Genomic DNA, 19,737 nt, shown 5'->3' with positions numbered 1-19,737 from the left:
TCATAAACCACAAAATAGAATGACATATATACTATGAAGTATAATGAAAACATGGGGAATAAACATATAATGTGTGCTCATTTTAAGAGTAATGTTAGGCAGACTAAAATTGCAAACTAAATTATGTGTCATCAATAAGAAATGAGCAGGTTTATCAACATTTAAATAATAATCCAATTATCAACTTCCATGTCATTTAGTATCAACATTTAAATAATAATCCAATTATCAACTTCCATGTCATTTAGTTTACAAAACTTAGTCTACAAATTTAGTCTCCCTAGCATTACTCTTTAAGTATCCAACAAGTCTCTTACAATTTATTGAAAAAAATAAAATGCAAAATAAAAGTTATCTATTTTTTGTCTAAGTGAGTCGCAATCTAAGAAGGTGCCTAGACGATCTAGGCAGACGCCTTAGCAAGTCTGGGCACTCTTTCTTAATTTTTAAATACCTAGACATTAATCGGGTGCTTAAGCGACGTTAAGCGGAGATTTTTAAAACAGTGGTACAAACATATACATGGACACAACCAAACAAATATTTAAAGGGAGTGTGGCCCCGACAAACTTCATGCAGTTCAAAGCCTAATGGAAAAAATCAACTTTTTGATGGAATAGACTGATTGAATGAGACTTCCGTCAGGGGCATTGGCTGGAAAAAAGAAAAATTACTGTTGCATGTGGGCTTCTTTATTATTGATGAAACTTTAACTTTAACTTTTATTCTTATTATATTGTATTTTGTTCTTTTTATTAAATTTCAGGCTTTTTCTATTAAATAAAATTATAGGATGATTTTTTTGTTAAAATAAACTTATCTTAAGCCCTTTTCATTAAAGCCCCTCTTTATCAATTAAGATTTGTATTTTCATCATTTCGGTCATTTAAATATTCTCATTTCCAAATATGATAAGAGATAAAAATATACGTTGCAAGTATTTAAACAATGCTGGCTCCTAGAAACCAATACGAAAATAAGAGTGCGGGTACAAAATAACACCATTAACTGTACTGTGAAGCACAACCATGGAAAAAGCAAGGATATAAAAAATTACGCCATGGAGCCGTCGTTAACAGCAATCTATAATAAAAAAAAAGATAGGAGTCGCGAATTCGGAGGCAGATTGTCTTTCCTTCTATTTGGGTACCCTTCTCATCTCTTTTTTTTTTTGTGCGGTCACGGTTAAGGGCACGTCAACATTTTATATTAATTTTTTTTATATAGATAATAAGACAAAAAGTAATAAGAATATAAAATGTTGACATAGCTTGACTGTGACTGCACAAATAGGAGGAGATAGAAAAGGCACCCAAACAGGAGGGCAGACAATCTGCCTCCCGCAAATTCATCGTAGTTCATCGTGCTTCAACCTCTTTACAGGTTCCTCAACCTTATGAGCAGCATTGTCGTAGACTTGGGCTTGATTTACGCCATCTTCAATGGCTCCGGGTCTTAGTTTTGCTCGCCCAACCATACCGGCCTTAATGGCAGATGTGACCTGCCTCTGCAACGTCAATAGACCAATGGACTTGGATTGTCTACCCTCCCCAACCAATACGCTTTGAAACAACATAAAGAACAGCTAAAGAAAACAAGAAGAATCCTAACACAAGTATCACCCTGTCCAGATAAAATTCGATGTTAGAATCTGCAAATGTTATATGGATAGGGATGACGATTTACTCGGTGTGAGAAGTAAAATAGAATGTTGTCTTTTTTTACTTACTTCTCACACCAAGTAGATCTAACGTCTGCTACATATTTTTAAACATGCAAACAAAATATATTCACTTTTACTTCTTACACGTACATTTAAACATTATCAAGCACACTCCCGAGAGTTTGACTAGAATTTGTAGGAGCCGCGCGAACACAGTTCCTCACTAACACAAAATATGATGTTGGCTCTCCCGCTTGGGGAGACCATAAGGTACCTTTTGGTACGCAGACGGGACGGGACGGAACAGGACAAAACAGATGATGTAAATATTGAAAAAGATACAGAGAAATTTTGTCATAAAATGTTATAAATTTGTGTTCCACGGCTGTGAAACGGGTCGTTCCAAAGGGAAGAGGTGGAACGAAAAATCAAACAAATTTCGTCCCATGAGATAACCCGTTCCACAATTTTTAAGCGCACCAAACATGTGACGAAACGGCTCGTCCCGTAGGCGCACCAAACATGTGACGGAATGACTCGTCACGTGTGACATAATGACTCGTCCCGTTTCACGTACCAACCGGTACCTAAGAGCAACTCCAGTGTAGGAGCCCTCCCCCCAGGCAATTCACTATTTAATCCACCTAGTGAACAGTAACTGCCCTTAATAAATAGTGCATTCCCCTGGCAATTGCCTTTTGCATCTCCACCCCTGCACTGAATAGCCCTGGCAATTGGCAATAAAATATTAGTATTTTTTTATTTATAAAATAATACATAATAATTTTATTTGTAATTTCGGATAAGATTTTTAATCGTTCTCGTTGCGCCACGTGTCATTATCCGAAAAGCCAATAGCAATAAAATTTTTGTATTTATAAAATAATTCAAAATAATTATATTTGTTATTTCAGATAAGATTTTTAATCGTTCTCGTTGCGCCACGTGTCATTATCCGCAAAGAAAATTATTGGTGATGGATTTCCGATAAGATTTTTAATCGTTGTGTCAAGGCACGTGTCATTATCTGAAAAGACAATTATTGGTGATGGATTTCTGATAAGATTTTTAACCAATCATGTCGTGCCACGTGTCACAATCCGATTACAATCTTTGAGGATAGATTTCCACCAGATTTTTAACGAATGACGGCATGCCACGTGGCATTATCTACAACCTAATCCCTTCTGAATCCTCCATATAATCCCCCATCCATCCTCATAAATCTCACACCAATTTTCTCAAGATCTTTATCATTATTCATAGTTTCTGCTTCCTTCTTCGCCAAAATCCCTATCATTATTCATAGTTTTTGCTTCCTTCTTCACCAAAATCCCTATCATTATTCATAGTTTCTGCTTCCTTCTTACAATGTCTTCTTCTTCTTCTTCAAAGATGATGTGGGAAATCGAGCAAGAAGAGGAAGAATTGTTTAACCAATCACAATGAATGTTCAATGTTGGGGATTGGGGCCAAAATGAGATGGAAGAGGATGACGAGCGTAGACGGCGAGATGACGAATCAAGAATGGCAGGAGCCTCACAATCCCGTCGAGTCGTCCAAGCTGTGGCTCATATCTGCAGGCCCAACCGTGCTGTAAACATTGATAGAAACAGGCAACGACGAGGTCAGGAGCTCTTGGATGATTATTTTGTCCGTAACAGTGCATTCCCTGATACATACTTCCGACGTCGTTTTAGAATGGAACGACATTTGTTCAACAAAATCATGGGCGCTGTTTGCAACCATGATTCTTACTTTGTGCAAAAGCCGGATGCTTTTGGTGCTATGGGTCTCCTGCCTCAGCAAAAAATTACTGCTGCCTTGCGGATGCTTGCATATGGAGCAGCTGCAGACCAAGTGGACGAGATAACGAGGATGGGACAATCAACCATTCTTGAGTCCCTCATGAGGTTTTGTTCGGCAATCGAATCTATCTACACCGCAGAGTACCTCCGGATACCTACTCATATGGACTTGCAAAGGCTTCTGAAGAAAGGCGAGATGCGAGGTTTTCCAGGGATGATTGGAAGCATTGATTGTATGCATTGGACTTGGAAAAACTGTCCAAGTGCATGGCAAGGCGCTTATGGGGACAGAAAAGGATCAAAAAGTATCATTTTGGAGGCGGTGGCATCTTTTGATACATGGATTTGGCACGCCTTTTTCGGGGTTCCGGGAGCTCAAAATGACCTCAACGTCCTTGCCCAATCCCCAGTGTTCAACGATGTCCTGCAAGGAAACGCACCAAAAGTCACGTATGAGGTCAATGGACGTATGTACGACGGGCCATACTACCTAGCTGATGGCATTTACCCAAGGTGGTCAACATTTGTCAAAACAGTGCCACGTCCGCGCAGTGCAAAGGAAAAACACTTTGCAAGATGTCAAGAAGGGTGCAGGAAGGATGTGGAGCGTTGTTTCGGTATCCTCCAAGCTCGCTGGGCGATCATCAGAGGTGCTGCCAGATTGTTTGATGTAGAGTCGCTTCGATCCATCATGATGACGTGCATCATTCTTCACAACATGATTGTGGAAGATGAGTACGATTATGAAGCCGTTGATGAATATGAGCCAGACACGATGAACAATTCAAGAACACGTATATATTGTGCTCATGACGCCACCGATGAGCCCGTGCAACATGAGCCATTAGAAAGGGATGGACGTTACAATGAAAGGATCATCCAACGATATACTGCACTTCAAAGGTCAAATATGCACAATGCCCGCCAACTTGACTTGATAGAGCACCAGTGGGAATTGAGGGGTGCTGACGATACTTAAGTTCATTAGTGTTTGTTTTTATTTGGTGTGTTTATTTTATTTTATGTGGTGTGTTTTTTTAGTTCATTTAGTGAGTTGAAATGTAATTTTATTTTATTTGGTGTTTGTTTTTATTTGGTGTATTTATTTTATTTTATGTGGTGTGTTTTTTTAGTTCATTTAGTGAGTTGAAATGTAATTTTATTTTATTTGGTGTTTGTTTTTATTTGGTGTGTTTTTTTGGTGTGTTGATGTTATTTTATTTGGTGTGTTTAAATGTGTTTTGAATAAAGTACTAAGTTCAATAAATTGGAAACAACATAAAGTACTCTATTCAATGAATAAGAAATTACAAACCGAATAAGAAATTACAACCCGAATTGATTGGAAAATTATGGGTTTGTGAATGGATGATAACCATCACCTAACCAATTTGTGGTGCTAGGATGATCTTCTCTTGTCATGCTAGGATAATCTTCTCTTGTGGTGCTAGGACCATCTCCTCTTGCTCTCGCTTCTCTTGCACGCATCCTTCGCACCACATCCGCTTTCTCTAACTTCCAAAAATATTTAGAGTCTGGAGACTTCCCTTCTAAAGGCTCCTTCATAATGTCACGATCTCGTTCAGCCATTCTTTCTTCTCTTCTATGTTCCCTTTCTTGCCGAAGTAGTTATCTTTCTCTCTCATCAGCTTCAAATTTTCTCTCAAAAGCTGCAGCTTTTGCATCCTCTCTAGCCTTATCAGCCTCAAATTTAGCCATTTCCCGGGCCAAATTCAATTCACCTTGGCGGGCAAGATCTTCCATATACTTTGCATAATCATTCTTGGAAGCATTACCTTTTCTCTTTGAAGCCTTCTTACCTTGAGGCCTAATTGGATAACGGGTCGACCCCGACGCTTGTTCAACGGGGGGCGTTTCAGGCACTTCTTCATCATCTTCATCATGATCATGCGAGGCATGCTCAGGTGTAGAGTGTAGAGGGGTGCTGTTCATGAAAACTTCTGGACCGACATGCACAACTCTAAATTTAGGACAATCTTTGACAATATTCCAACATTCAAACCGGGTGAATGTTTTGTTTTTGCTTTTGGTTTTGGCACCATACCAAGCTTGTGCTTGAAGTTCCTACACAAACAAATAATTATAATGAGAATAGGTAACAAATAAATAATTATAATGAAAGTATGTAACAAATAAATAATACAAACAAATAATTATAAATGAAAGTAGCTAACAAATAATTATAATGAAAGTAGGTAACAAATAAATAATACAAACAAATAAATATAATGAAAGTAGCTAACAAATAATTATAATGAAAGTAGGTAACAAATAAATAATACAAACAAATAATTATAATGAAAGTAGCTAACAAATAATTATAATGAAAGTAGGTAACAAATAATACAAACAAATAAATATAATGAAAGTAGCTAACAAATAATTATAATGAAAGTAGGTAACAAATAAATAATACAAACAAATAATTATAATGAAAGTAGGTAACAAATAATACAAACAAATAAATATAATGAAAGTAGCTAACAAATAATTATAATGAAAGAAGATAACAAATAAATAATACAAACAAATAAATATAATGAAAGTAGCTAACAAATAAATAATATATTGTTACCTGATCCGTTAAATTTTCCCCACTTCGAAGATTACCACTAGCTTGTGCCAAGGCGTCTCTCCACGTACTAAACGATTGACTAAGTAATTTCCAACGACTGGACATCGATTCTTTAGTTCTTTGCCCACCCATTTTCTCAAGATAATTGGTATGAATAAGACTCCACATTTCTCGCAACTGCATCTCATTACCCGTAATCGAATCATGAGTAACTTGAACCCAACTAGTACACAACGCAACATCTTCAAGAAGCGTCCAATTCGTACCTGGTTGAGTAGTCATTTTGTTGGAAAAAAATTGGATTGAAACTTTGAAAGAAAGATAGGAATGTGGTTGAAAGTAGTTGAGAAAATATAAAATTGTGGTGTAGGGTAGAAGATAATGAGAAGGTATTTATAGGTGAAGTGAAATCAAAATTTTTTATAATTTTTCATAATTTTTTTTCGGATTTTTAAGAATTTTTTTACATTTTTTTTAAATTTTTATTCACCTAATTAATCTTTGCCGTTGGATTTAAAAAAATTTAAATTCCAACACTCCAGATTGTGCCACGTGTCACAACGGTAACATTTTAGATTTTTAAACAGTTTTTTCTTTTTTTTTATATAATTTACAAAGCCTAATAACGTGAACCGTTGATCTTAGATCAAACGGATGAAATTAAATGAGATTTTTAAATGTTTTTTACCGTTGGAAATCCAACGGTCCATAAAATATGACCGTTTCAATCGAACAGACATGGGGAAGCCACGTGGCTTCCCCAACGGTTACTTTTCAAAACTGAAATCGCGGGCCCCAGCCCTGTTTTTTTGTCGGACGACTCGCGCCCACGCGCGCGTGCAACGCACGCGCCTGACGCAGCCCTCGGGCTCTCGGGCTGGCAATCCTCGACGGGCCTGCTCCTCGGGCCTCGCCTGTTGCTCGGGCTTCCATACGCTGGAGCTCATCCCCCCATCAATTTGCTACTGTTTGATCCACAGCCCCCGAGCAACCTCCCCCGCTGGAGGTGCTCTAAGAGCACCCGTCTTAGGTGCAATGGAGGTGACCCACCTAGGCCAGGAGCCTTCTTGTTAGAGCACCTCCAGCGGGGGAGGTTGCTCGGGGGCTGTGGATCAAACAGTAGCAAATTGATGGGGGGATGAGCTCCAGCGTATGGAAGCCCGAGCAACAGGCGAGGCCCGAGGAGCAGGCCCGTCGAGGATTGCCAGCCCGAGAGCCCGAGGGCTGCGTCAGGCGCGTGCGTTGCACGCGCGCGTGGGCGCGAGTCGTCCGACAAAAAAACAGGGCTGGGGCCCGCGATTTCAGTTTTGAAAAGTAACCGTTGGGGAAGCCACGTGGCTTCCCCATGTCTGTTCGATTGAAACGGTCATATTTTATGGACCGTTGGATTTCCAACGGTAAAAAACATTTAAAAATCTCATTTAATTTCATCCGTTTGATCTAAGATCAACGGTTCACGTTATTAGGCTTTGTAAATTATATAAAAAAAAAGAAAAAACTGTTTAAAAATCTAAAATGTTACCGTTGTGACACGTGGCACAATCTGGAGTGTTGGAATTTAAATTTTTTTAAATCCAACGGCAAAGATTAATTAGGTGAATAAAAATTTAAAAAAAATGTAAAAAAATTCTTAAAAATCCGAAAAAAAATTATGAAAAATTATAAAAAATTTTGATTTCACTTCACCTATAAATACCTTCTCATCATCTTTGAAGAAGAAGAAGAAGACATTGTAAGAAGGAAGCAGAAACTATGAATAATGATAGGGATTTTGGTGAAGAAGGAAGCAAAAACTATGAATAATGATAGGGATTTTGGCGAAGAAGGAAGCAGAAACTATGAATAATGATAGAGATCTTGAGAAAATTGGTGTGAGATTTATGAGGATGGATGGGGGATTATATGGAGGATTCAGAAGGGATTAGGTTGTAGATAATGCCACGTGGCATGCCGTCATTCGTTAAAAATCTGGTGGAAATCTATCCTCAAAGATTGTAATCGGATTGTGACACGTGGCACGACATGATTGGTTAAAAATCTTATCAGAAATCCATCACCAATAATTGTCTTTTCAGATAATGACACGTGCCTTGACACAACGATTAAAAATCTTATCGGAAATCCATCACCAATAATTTTCTTTGCGGATAATGACACGTGGCGCAACGAGAACGATTAAAAATCTTATCTGAAATAACAAATATAATTATTTTGAATTATTTTATAAATACAAAAATTTTATTGCTATTGGCTTTTCGGATAATGACACGTGGCGCAACGAGAACGATTAAAAATCTTATCCGAAATTACAAATAAAATTATTATGTATTATTTTATAAATAAAAAAATACTAATATTTTATTACCAATTGCCAGGGCTATTCAGTGCAGGGGTGGAGACGCAAAAGGCAATTGCCAGGGGAATGCACTATTTATTAAGGGCAGTTACTGTTCACTAGGTGGATTAAATAGTGAATTGCCTGGGGGAGGGCTCCTACACTGGAGTTGCTCTTAGCCCATTAACCCCGTCCAGATAAGTGATCTTTTTTCAACATTTCCTTCCATTTTATTGCCTCTACCCGCAGCATCCCCCGCCGCTTCATCGATGTGGGACAAAAGCGCATCCTATGATTATAACTTTTAAGTTTCAATGCTACCAAAGGCATGGCACAATTTTATTTTTTTTCATCTTTTAATCCAACTTTTACCAAGGAAAAATATGACAAAAGTGGTTTTTAATTCAAAACCTCAAGCAAATATTCAAGTCGTCAATGATGATTTGATTTCTTGAGAGTTAGTCATTTATTTTGTTAGAGAAAGTCTTGAGTTCAAACTTAATGGACAAAGATACATTGAACAACATAAATCTAAGAACATAGTTTGTTCCTAAAAGCTAGTGATGGTGAGAATGGACGAAACTTATAAATTCTCGTAACATTGAAAGAGAAATACCACTAAGCAAGGTAATGATGTTTCTGTTGCGGCCAATTCATATGATGAAAGACTTTTCCATCTCGAAAATTAGTACATGAAGTTCGTGTTAAAATTTCCAAATTTTATCCTCCAATCATGATTGGCCTTTTTTCGATAACATGGAAGAAAAAGAGATAAGAAACACTAAAGAACTAGTCTAACTCTAACGGGTCCAAAAGAGTCATCAGAAAAAGTTTGAACTAAACACGAAAGAAGTTCCGCAAGCTCTTGAAAATCTACCTCGCTACTTAAACCCAACAATAGCTCAAGAAAACTAGCAAAAAAAATGTCAAAATTTGAGAATTAAAATAATTCATAGAGAAATCAATCATACACGGGAAAAGAAATTCAAGATGCTGCTATTTTTACTCCCTGAACTCTTGCAGCTGCTTCTCTTCAGCTTCTCATTTCTTACCACCCTTTTTCCCTTGGGAAGCTTAGAATTTACACTTTCCTGAGATTCTGGAGTTACACACACAATGTCCGAAGACTCCATCTCCGTCACGCCCGAAACCCGTTCACTAACGCTCACTATATGATCTAAGTGAACAACATCAACCTTCCTTTTTCTGGAGGGGCCATTGTCGAGAACTTTCACCTTGATGTCCAAAGCTTCCACCTCAGGAGCTGCATTCGAAGTTTGTTTAGTGTTTTCGCAACCTGTTTGATCCGAGCGAATCTCATCTTTCCGCTTCTTGAAAGGATTGCTGAGAGGAACCTTCAATGGGATGGTCTTAGGTGCCATTGCCCCTTCCATTGTTCCATTATTTTCCCCTTCCATTGTTCCATTATTTTTCGACTGCACAATCAGCTTTGCTAGTGCTGCAACTTCATTCAAACACGCGTTTTCATCCAAAACTGGATTCCGCATTTCTGTAGAACAAAATTGTAGCACCGCAAAACATATGCATTATGCACTAAAATTTCCACAAGCAGATATAAGATGCATGTAGGCGCATTGAATGCGGAGAAACTTCAACAAAACTTGCCTGTATGCCTTGCATTATCTTTCTGGCCTTTAAGGGAGGGAAAGGACACAAAACAGCTAACTTCTGCAGATACAATCGCAGTCGCAGTTCTCTGGGTTTGATCAGAATTTCGATTTTTGATAGGATCTGGATGATGTCTCGAAGCGGGGAAGTGATCAAAGGCCTCCATATTTATGGGGTCCAACTTTCCTTCAGCAATTGCAGTAGCTACTGATGAAGGCATTTCTCTAGTTCAATTTGTAATTGGTCAAGGAAAAGAAATGCAGATATTGTAAGAAATGTTAAACCCGAAAATGAAAAGAGAAAATAACACAAGGATACGGTCCAAGGAAATCGAGTTCTCCACCTAGAGACTGCACAAGCTTTTGTGGAATTGGTTTCATATGTTTGACATTTTTCTTGTCAGCGTCGTATCTACATCAAAGTATAGAAAGCCAAGTCACTAATTGAACCAAATAGAAAAGGTCGGAATATTTATTACTTAGTATGCAAGTCTCAGATTGGTCACATTTGAGCATGCTGAAAAACTGCAACAGCTTCTCTGAAACATTTGGGGTAATCTTCAGCCATTTGACTGCCCTTCTGCGATTTAAGAGCCGATAAAGCCTGCAAGAATGCCACCACGAAATGAAGCATAAGGCATCATGGAAAGCTCTAACAGAATAGAGAAAAATCAATTATAAGCGTAGGATTATCGAAGATGTGTACACCACACTTACACGATCTAAGTTGCGATACTTGGCAACCAAGGCATAAGCTTTTGCAATCCCAATTCCATGAACAGACGGAAGGAAATCACAGCCAGCCAAAACACACATGCCTGCAAAAAATGCCAGATCAAAAACTGGTCCACTTCATACTTTCAAAGTACTTTTTACAGCCAAGACGCACATTTTGTTACTGTTTCAGATTATAGCTTAGGGATGACGTAGCTCCAAAGATATTTTCGTTAAAACGTATGCAGAGAGAAAGAAAAAAAAAAATACTTCATTGTCAACTTGTACTAACCTGTGAACAATTCCTGATCAAAATTTTGGAACGAAGGTTTATGACTCCCTGGATTAAAAACATTCTCCAGCACTATCTCTTCGCCATTACCATAGTGGTCCATCTTGAAGACAATCTGTTTGCAACCAGTGCAAATCAAAACAAACAAAACGCCAGCAAGTTCAATAACATGTGATTAAAAAGAAGTCAGTCGGAGAGTCAACCTCCATCTGCACCATATCAAGGGTTTGTGGAAGGTCTTACAGCTTGGCAACCATATGCCACAAGATCACTGTCCTCTGTAATCACTGCAGCAATTCCACCCTTTTCTGCTTCGAGACTGCACAGGTATGCTAGCTGTGCATCAGCCTCATATGGAGCTACTACAAATTCAACTTTCTCTGATCTCAGAACCTGAAAGGCCAATAGTGTACAAAAGTATTCAGGAACTCGGGGTTAGGTTTGAATCCAATAACAAAAGGTAAAGGCAAAGGAACTGGTATGCCGATTTAACTAGAACTACGCAATGATAATATGAACAGAATGGCCTGAACATGAACATGCATCAAGTAAATTACCTGTATCAGTTGATGTGCCATGGCTGGTGTTACACTCACTGCTCTCTACAAAGGAAGAAACCAACGCAGTCGGTAAATCAGATAGAAGATACGAATTTTAGAACTAGCAATAGTGAATATTCACGATAAGTACTCGATGTAATGGGGAGAAATTAGATCTTTTAATAGAAACTGAGTCCGATTTTGAACAACATTCTATGCCTACCATGTTTCTCAACTTCCCGTGAGAGTCATGAGTCCATAAACACAAACAATGTTTAAATCAAGTTGCATCCATTGTAAGTATGGAGATGCTTATAAATAAGGAGAGCTAGTCAACATAATTGTAATCTCCAAAACTAAGCAATGAGTACAGATATGGGTCAAAAAGTAATACATGAGTAATGTGTTCAGCTCATAGTTTACGCATTTAGTGATTTTCCGATGTAGTGTGTAGCTATGCAACACACTTCTTGAACAAAATCAAGTACCTGGAAGAGCTCAGTGGCAGCTCTAATATCCCCTTCTCTATATTTTGCCATTGCCAAATCACGATTAGTCTTCCGTCTCCTGAATCAGCAACAAGGTTGTGCATTAAGAACACAAACACAATGTCAACACAAAATTTATAAAAAGAGGGATTGAAAACAAAATGGCTATCTTCGAAATGGAGTAAACATGCCTGTGGCGCTCGTGCTCAGTGGTGGCCTTACAAGGTACATTGCCGCCATCAAAAACCACCACCGGGGTTATCTTGTGGTGGCGGAGCATATTTATCCGGTGCATGAAGTAGTCAATGTACTTTAGTTTCCTTTCGCTATTCGAATTCAGACCCAGCTCCAAACTACATGAATATGCTGCCCAACACAAAATCAAAACTTAAAAATCACAGATAGATTAAAAATAAAAATCCCATCTCCCAACTGACTCAAAAACCAAATAAAACCAGCAAAGAAAAGATTTTGACAGAATAAAAGGTGGCATTTTTTTTACCCCCTTTGTGAAGCCATGAATATGCATCAATACCCACCTGCAATCCCAAAGCACTCAAATTTAAGCTTGAAAAATCAAATGGAATAATTTTCAGAGAAAACCCAAATCAAAACATTTGAAATTTAGCTGAGAATAATAAAAAAAATTAAGAAATGGCGATTGAAATTTACCCGCTTTCCGGCATACTTTTTTACATGTATGGGCGCAATGAAAGGCTTCAAGAATCTGAGAAGATCTTTGATGCCCATCTGCTTGCTCCTCCTTCCTCCGCCGCTGCCGTCGCTTCTGGGTTTTGGGTTTTTCTTTTTTCCAATTTTAGTTTTTTTTTTTTATTTATGAAAAATGAAAAAAACGAAGAGCTTGATGTTGGAGAAAACGGCGGGAAGAGGAGCAAATGGCGAAGTAAGGAGGCAGCGATACAAAATTGCAGATGAGAGCTCCACCAACAGGTCTGTTGGTAGAGGATTATTACTGACCAATGATAGAGGGCCACGTTGCCCTGTTGATGGCGGGAAAGTTGTGGATGCTGATGTGGCGGAATAGGATTGGTAATTGATTTTGGTTGTCTAAACGCGCGGGTAATACGCTTTCGGTTATTGTTTATTTTACCGCTTAATTGGTTAAAAATTCCCGCGCTTTTTTTAAAGTAATTCTTTATGGGCTTAAGATTATATAAAAGAAGAGTTCGGATGCTCTTTGTAAGATCTCGATGATCCGTGAATTGTGTTCGTTCATTATATATCGTGCGGTCAGAAATTATTTTAAATATTTTTATTTAAAAATAAATATAAACAATACTTGACAAAAACTGACCACACAATTCACGGATCCTCAAGATCCTCACCAAAAGAATCTGTAAATTTGCTACATCAATGTGTTCAATCGTGATATCCAATTACACTTGGCATCGTTTTAGATTCGGAAATCTAATTCTTGTTTGGTTTTTGTAATTCGATTTTAACAAATTCAATAAAATCTTCGATGCAACACAAATTTACGTTTTGTAATCATTTCAGGTGACGATAACGTGAATTTTACACTAATTTAAGAATTATTGGCAATGCATGTTTTAGGTATGCACAAGATTTCCAAGCAGAGAAAAGCTTCATGATCACAAACATAATCATGGAGCTGGTCTCAGATATAAGGGTAAGTAGCTTTCTGGATTTGGCTCCCAATCCCACACCGAAAAGGCACTCGAACACTTCATCCATCTCCTTGTCATGTCTGGAAAATGCCTATCGATCACGTCCTTCAAAGTCTCGGTCTTGTTAACCCATTCGAGGCCTTTCTCCGTGTATGTCTTCGAGTTGAAATTCGTCGTGAAGAAACGATCAGCTTCTAGCCTCCTAAGTACATTGCCGATTGCACATATAAGTAGAAATGTAAGCATTTTACACTCAACAATGCGATGTTTTATAAAGGGGGTGTTGAGCATGTTGGGTTTACACCGCATACGTACCTTGATGCAATAAGCAGAAAGATGAAGAAAGCCGTCTCGCTAATGGCGAAGCCCTTTATCTTCTCCTCCGCGTGTAGTCCGACTAGCAAATCAAGCTTCTCGACGTCATCTCCATACACCTCCTTAAGAGCTTCTGTAACTTCTTGATCATCTGTCAAATCTTCCCACCTGCTAATAGGAATCATCAGCAGGTTCCTCCTGAACTCGTTGTACCGCGCAACTCCTCTCTCTCTGTCTCTGTAAACTAATAACGTTGATCGACAATTTAAGAGTCGTGAGAAAAAAATATACAAAACCTCTTAGTCAATCATGGTTCGAGAATTTGAGGAGATTAATATGGTTTACTTTCTAATGCAGCCATATCAACTGGATCTTCTCGATCTTCTCCGTTACTGTCATGTGCAACGAGGTCCCTCAACCATGAGGGATAGTTCCACAACGTGACAGCTCCACATGCCTGGTGACCCATCGATACCAGCATTTGCTCCATCCCGATTTTTGACAGTCTTCGTTCTCCTTCCTTACCCGCCATATCTCTCATAAGCATCCTGTGACATATAGCAGGACATATGGACTTGCATACACACGAAACAAAAAGAAAGACTTTGTTCGAGTACTTATGGAAATGTAGAGTGAATTAAGAGGAAAGTTAAGAGGGATATACTCTTCTAGCATGGGAGGGCATTTGTCCTCCGAATCTGTAGACTGAATGTCCCTAACGATGAGTTTATCTGGTAGTAGCGAATGCATTCTGTACACGCTTACAAACTCTTCGGTCAGTGAATACGGAACTCCATGATATCTAGGCTTCTTATGACCAACCAATCCAGTAAGTATTGGTCCTAATATATTTCCACAAAAATCTTTGAACCTCTTCCCCAGAAAGCCATACCTGCAACAGAAACAGTTGGTCGAAATTTGGTATTCAGCGAACGGTGCAAAAAAAAAACCTAAATGACTGCATCAGATTAATATTCCTGCCTCCATATATGTTCTAAATTACCAGTTGATTCTCATTCCGGCCACAAGAGTATCGGTCTTTAAGAGTTCGACAGTCCAATCAATTGTGTGGATTTTAGCAATGACAGCTGAAGTCACCAATCTTGCATGCCTGTAGAGATTCTCATCATCCAAATCTGGGTAGTATACCTAAAAGACAACGTATCCTCCTATTAGCTAACAATTGCGTAACTTATTTTCGTGCATTAGTCTAATCCTGCTCGCGAATACAAACGAAAACTTGTGATGTATATGAATATATAACTACTAAACAAAGAATTAAAATGAAATTATGAACTTACTTTGAGCATGTCACATACAGAATTATGTTCTTTGGCAAATAATGCTTGGAGAAGGGAGAATCCAGCCCAGCAATTTCGAACATCGCCAGAGATAGGGATACCTTTTTCGTCATGCTGAAGGAGCCCATCTCCGGAAATCTTCAACTTTCCATCTTTGAATGTCCTTACTCTCTTCATGCCCTCCATATCATTCCCATAAATTACGCTCCCATCCCTGTATTTTGATGATCACCACGCGAATGTCAAATTGTTTGCTTTTGTACAAAAATGCCCGTGAGCTCGCGTACACACACATGTACACTTAGATGCGAACGAAATTTTGGACTAATTTATAAGAGTTATGATAAAAAAAAAAATGCTTGCAAAAACTTACCACCAGGGAGTCCTTGCATTCAAGGAACCAGATTCTGAATTCGAACCCGTGGGAAGTTTTTTGGTCTTATAGAACTTGAATGATTTCAGAGGGCACCCAGATGAAATTTCTTCTGGAGCTTTAATCTCCACCTATACTTCCATCATTAACCAATAAATTAGCATATTACTAGCTTAATTAAGTTTTTGGTCTAGACATTGGGAATTGATATAAACTCACAACAAAAAAGTCATCATGCGCTCATACTTCGTCAAAACATAAGGAAACACTTTTACTTCGAATGGTGAACGGTGCATGATGATCTTTTTCGAGCGTCAATAACAGCTCACTCGATATAACAAAATTAATTATAAATAATTAATCACCTGCTCAGTGTCCTCCAAATGATCGACCCAGTCATGAATCATGAATTGTATCCATGAACATGCTATCATGTTGAACTGCTTCCCATTGTCTATGAATTTCTTCCTTGCCAAAAGCTTTGAGGCTACAACTGTAGGGTGAGGCTCCATCAACTGTCAATACACAAAACAGTTATCTTTTAGCCCATCTGATAACCATTTCGCAATCAGTTTTCCCTTCTCTCGAAGGCAAGAAACCAAAAACAAAAACAAGGTCATTTAGTACATAATTACTAACCCCATATGGTGAAGTTGAAGGAGGCATGTTGCGACCGAAAAAGGTGCCTTGGCTCCCGATGAGATGGTCGTGAGGGTGATTGCATGTCCCGTCAGCCGTCCGATACGAGACTTTTTTGGTGTCGTATTTCTGGCCGTTGATTCTTCCGATGTGCAAAAGGTTGTAACGCTGGTGCAAGTGCCTTCTAATCCCCAAGTATGCCAGCCCTAGCAAAACTGGCAGTCTGTGCCATAATCCCAGCTTGTCCACAAAATGAATAACCTGAAAAATTCACAATCATATATTAAAAGCTCGGTCTCTCGACACTCAGTCTCCACTTCGTCAGAAAAGGTTTCGTGTGAGTGAGTTCAAATCTCATTAACGAAAATCGTCAACCAAAAAAAAAAAAGTATCAACATAAGATTAGTGAGGGAGGGATACATAGAACAACAAGGCGTCGAAACGAGACATTTTGGCGACAATATGCTGCAGTTGAGGATGAATGAAGGTTGAAGAAGAAGATAGAAAGAAAAATGCCATGTTTTGCTATTTCTATTAATATTTCGTATAAGTAAACTGAAGGGTGAGTGAAAATATTCTAAGATCTGGAGTCCGCTGGGGTTACCAATGAATTTAAAGGGAGGGCATTTCTTTATTGGCACCCAACAGTCCACGAGAAACTGTTGTGGGCTAAGTGTCTAGCTAGTCGAGAAATTTTTATGTATATCCGAAAAGAATAGTGCTCGTTTAATTTTAATTGAATAGTAACGTCATATGATGACGGTGCACTAAAAAAAGCTTTGTAATCTAGTCATTTTCACATTTTTAAAGATGATAAATGTTCAGAGAGTTTCAAGCTCTTCTATCTGCATTACGCCATGTATCTTAAAAGGCAGAAGGAGAAAAATAAATTTGAGTTCACGAAATTTCTTAACTAAGCTTCCGTGATTTGATATTACGACTCTTTTATCTATTTTCATACTTTTCTTCTCCATATATATTCCGTATTTATCTCTTATTAATATCATTCACTTACAAATCGAGAAATAGTTACTTGATAATATAAACAAACATCATAATTAACAAAGTTTAGTAAATTAGTAACGATATGTTATACTGTGATTTTGTACAGAAGTTTCCACACAAACTAGGTTCCATCTCTTCAAAGTAACATGTGAAAAAAAAAAAATTGTGGGGCTAAAATATTGCCCCTTGATATAACCAATCAACTTATTATGATACAACTAGATAACATGTCTATGTTTAGAATATAGTTTAAAAAAACAGATCGCTTGTAAAAATATAAATTTAATTGAATATACTACGTGATTATGTTCAAATACTACATAATAATTTCTCATCTCTAAATGTAAACTATATAGGTAGTATATTTTAGTTTGATGTCCAATAAATCTTATGTCACTTGTACACTGCTACTTAAACGTCTTGTGTCCATAATAGAATGTCTCACGAAAATATTACTTATACAAAACATTATATCATTGACCCACAACGTTAGATTAACAGTGTATCGTGTCATGGTTTCATACTGCTTCACATGCAGTTTCATAAATGCTCATACCTAACCCAACCCTAGTCGTGTTTGGTTTATATATCTCGATCGTGGAATGCGTAGGTGATCCCTGTCAAGTGGCCATCGGAGAATGATGTTAATATTCTGTAAGGCAGATATCCAGATCAGTTGCGCACCTTAAATTACGTGTGAAACGTTGTGACTCGAGATGCATCATCAATAGATATGTATTTTTCTCATTTATGTACCCTAATTTTGATTGTTGGATAATGCTTGATAAATGTATTGTTGCATTGCCTATTCATCCCACCGATCCACGTCACTGCCCTACATTTCCAGTAATCATACTAACAAACCACTAGCTACTTCGTCATATATCTATACGCTTACGATATTTCAACTACATACAAATGATCACTGTTATAAAACACATTTTTCAGACAAAAGGATCTCGTCCGGCGAAAGGTTTTGGACAAACTTTCGTTGAGCAAATATGGGTTTTGACCGACAAACTTTCGCCGGACAAAAATCGTCGCGCAAATATCGTAGCTGAAAATGTTGCGAGACAAAATTCTAGAATTAATATAGCACTTTTTTCATAGTCGCACAATGTCATGTGTGAAAAGATAGGATTGTTTCAAGAAAAATATCTCTCATCATATAACTTTGTATACGCCTACCTACCAAGTATATATTGTAATTTGTAACCAAACTATTATTTAAGACACTTCTATTTTTTTTATTTTATAATTATTTAAGAACTCGTTTGATGGTTGGGGTACAATGGATTGGATGAGTTAATTTATTAAATTGATGTACGTTGAAGTAAGAAATTGATACTACTTTCAAGTTTTTTCAAAGTTATATTTTATACGTAGAAGATGGATTAGTCACGAAGAAAATATCTTCCTTCTAATGCTAACATTTTTGTAGAATAAGACCAATAAGTTTATCTAATGAACTGTCCATCTTTTATCTATAATTTCGACAAAATTTGAAAGTTGCATCAACTTTTACACTATGGGTTCATTTGCGAATGAGACAAGTTGATATCGGAGTCCTCTTCTTGACATGCCCCCTATTAGGAGAGATTTTTTTAGTGTGCTCGGAACAAGGGGTGAGACACCACTGGTCACTGTATAAGTAGTGAGATATTTGTGTTAAAAATTTAACAACGTAAAAATAAAACTTTCCTAACTTATATAATTACACATGGTACCACCCATCCTGGAACATGGAAAAATTTATCCCTTAGAGCAAGTCCACCACTAAAGACTTTGCGCCAGCACCCATTGCATTTATTCACTCAAGTAAACAGTAATAGACCATAGTGAATAGTAATAGGCCAAAGCATCTCCACCCCTAAACAAAAAATAGGCTGGTCAATTTATTAAAATATCATTATTTTTATTATAAAATAATAATTTAATTTTTACTTTTTGACTTCTTCTTCCCCTCATCTCCTGCAACTTCCCATCCCTTCCACACAAAAAAACCCGACTCTCAGAAACTCACTGCTCAAACCCCAAAACTCCAATCCCAGAATTCCACTTTCCCAAAAAAGCTCAAAAGTTCCAATATTAGGTGGTTGAATCGCGGGAGGCAGTCGGATTTGGAGGAAATGTACATGCAGATTTTGAGGAGCTCTGCACCAAGGCCTCGGAATCTCCCTCCGCCCCGAAATCAACCTCAGCCCCGATGAGCTATTGTGTAGGAGGTTGATGGCTCGGCTGACGTCAGATGGCCCGGCATGTGGGTCTGTCGATTTTAGGCCGGTCTCTTGCCTGGCTTAAGTTGGGTGCCAGTCAAAATGCTCGGTTGGAGTGGATAGCCTGGGTGCCGGGTTGGTTTTTTGGCTGGGTGCTGGCCTATCAGTTCCTCGGT

General features: G+C 38.0%; 3 protein-coding genes and 1 long non-coding RNA gene across 5 annotated transcripts; all 4 read right to left on the bottom strand.

Moving 5' to 3' along the window:
- Positions 1 to 983: 983 nt before the first annotated feature.
- On the bottom strand, positions 984 to 7,141 carry LOC114821223 (uncharacterized). Its single transcript, XR_003768667.2, has 3 exons — positions 7,089 to 7,141; positions 1,814 to 2,260; positions 984 to 1,623 (listed from the first exon to the last, which is right to left on the bottom strand). It is a non-coding gene; the product is annotated as an uncharacterized lncRNA (long non-coding RNA).
- LOC139191411 (uncharacterized) lies at positions 5,062 to 6,414 on the bottom strand. Its single transcript, XM_070812257.1, has 2 exons — positions 6,068 to 6,414; positions 5,062 to 5,556 (listed from the first exon to the last, which is right to left on the bottom strand). The coding sequence occupies exons 1-2, from the start codon at positions 6,347 to 6,349 to the stop codon at positions 5,101 to 5,103; spliced, it is 738 nt and encodes a 245-aa protein (XP_070668358.1). The 5' UTR covers positions 6,350 to 6,414; the 3' UTR covers positions 5,062 to 5,100.
- Positions 7,142 to 9,220: 2,079 nt separating the features above from the next.
- LOC103431241 (exonuclease 1) lies at positions 9,221 to 13,038 on the bottom strand. 2 transcript variants are annotated; one of them, XM_008369376.4, is made up of 12 exons: positions 12,736 to 13,038; positions 12,566 to 12,602; positions 12,255 to 12,429; positions 12,064 to 12,142; positions 11,594 to 11,638; positions 11,280 to 11,429; positions 11,037 to 11,151; positions 10,748 to 10,848; positions 10,537 to 10,634; positions 10,350 to 10,442; positions 10,029 to 10,255; positions 9,221 to 9,912 (listed from the first exon to the last, which is right to left on the bottom strand). In XM_008369376.4, exons 1-12 carry the CDS (start codon positions 12,811 to 12,813, stop codon positions 9,368 to 9,370), a joined length of 1,743 nt encoding a protein of 580 aa, XP_008367598.1. In that variant the 5' UTR covers positions 12,814 to 13,038; the 3' UTR covers positions 9,221 to 9,367. The 2 variants fall into 2 exon arrangements, with proteins under 2 accessions (XP_008367598.1, XP_070668558.1); XM_070812457.1 differs by lacking the exon at positions 12,566 to 12,602 and having other exon boundaries at positions 12,736 to 12,957.
- Positions 13,039 to 13,542: 504 nt separating this feature from the next.
- Positions 13,543 to 17,010, bottom strand: LOC103424608 (alpha-dioxygenase 2). The gene is made up of 10 exons (XM_008362700.4): positions 16,761 to 17,010; positions 16,341 to 16,601; positions 16,067 to 16,216; positions 15,702 to 15,832; positions 15,329 to 15,542; positions 15,031 to 15,176; positions 14,692 to 14,919; positions 14,373 to 14,575; positions 14,028 to 14,271; positions 13,543 to 13,914 (listed from the first exon to the last, which is right to left on the bottom strand). Exons 1-10 carry the CDS (start codon positions 16,857 to 16,859, stop codon positions 13,689 to 13,691), a joined length of 1,902 nt encoding a protein of 633 aa, XP_008360922.2. The 5' UTR covers positions 16,860 to 17,010; the 3' UTR covers positions 13,543 to 13,688.
- Between the last annotated feature and the right edge of the window lie 2,727 nt (positions 17,011 to 19,737).

Source organism: Malus domestica, chromosome 14, assembly GCF_042453785.1.
Source record: "Malus domestica chromosome 14, GDT2T_hap1".
NCBI lineage: Eukaryota > Viridiplantae > Streptophyta > Magnoliopsida > Rosales > Rosaceae > Malus > Malus domestica.
This window is presented reverse-complemented; position numbering and strand designations above follow the sequence as displayed.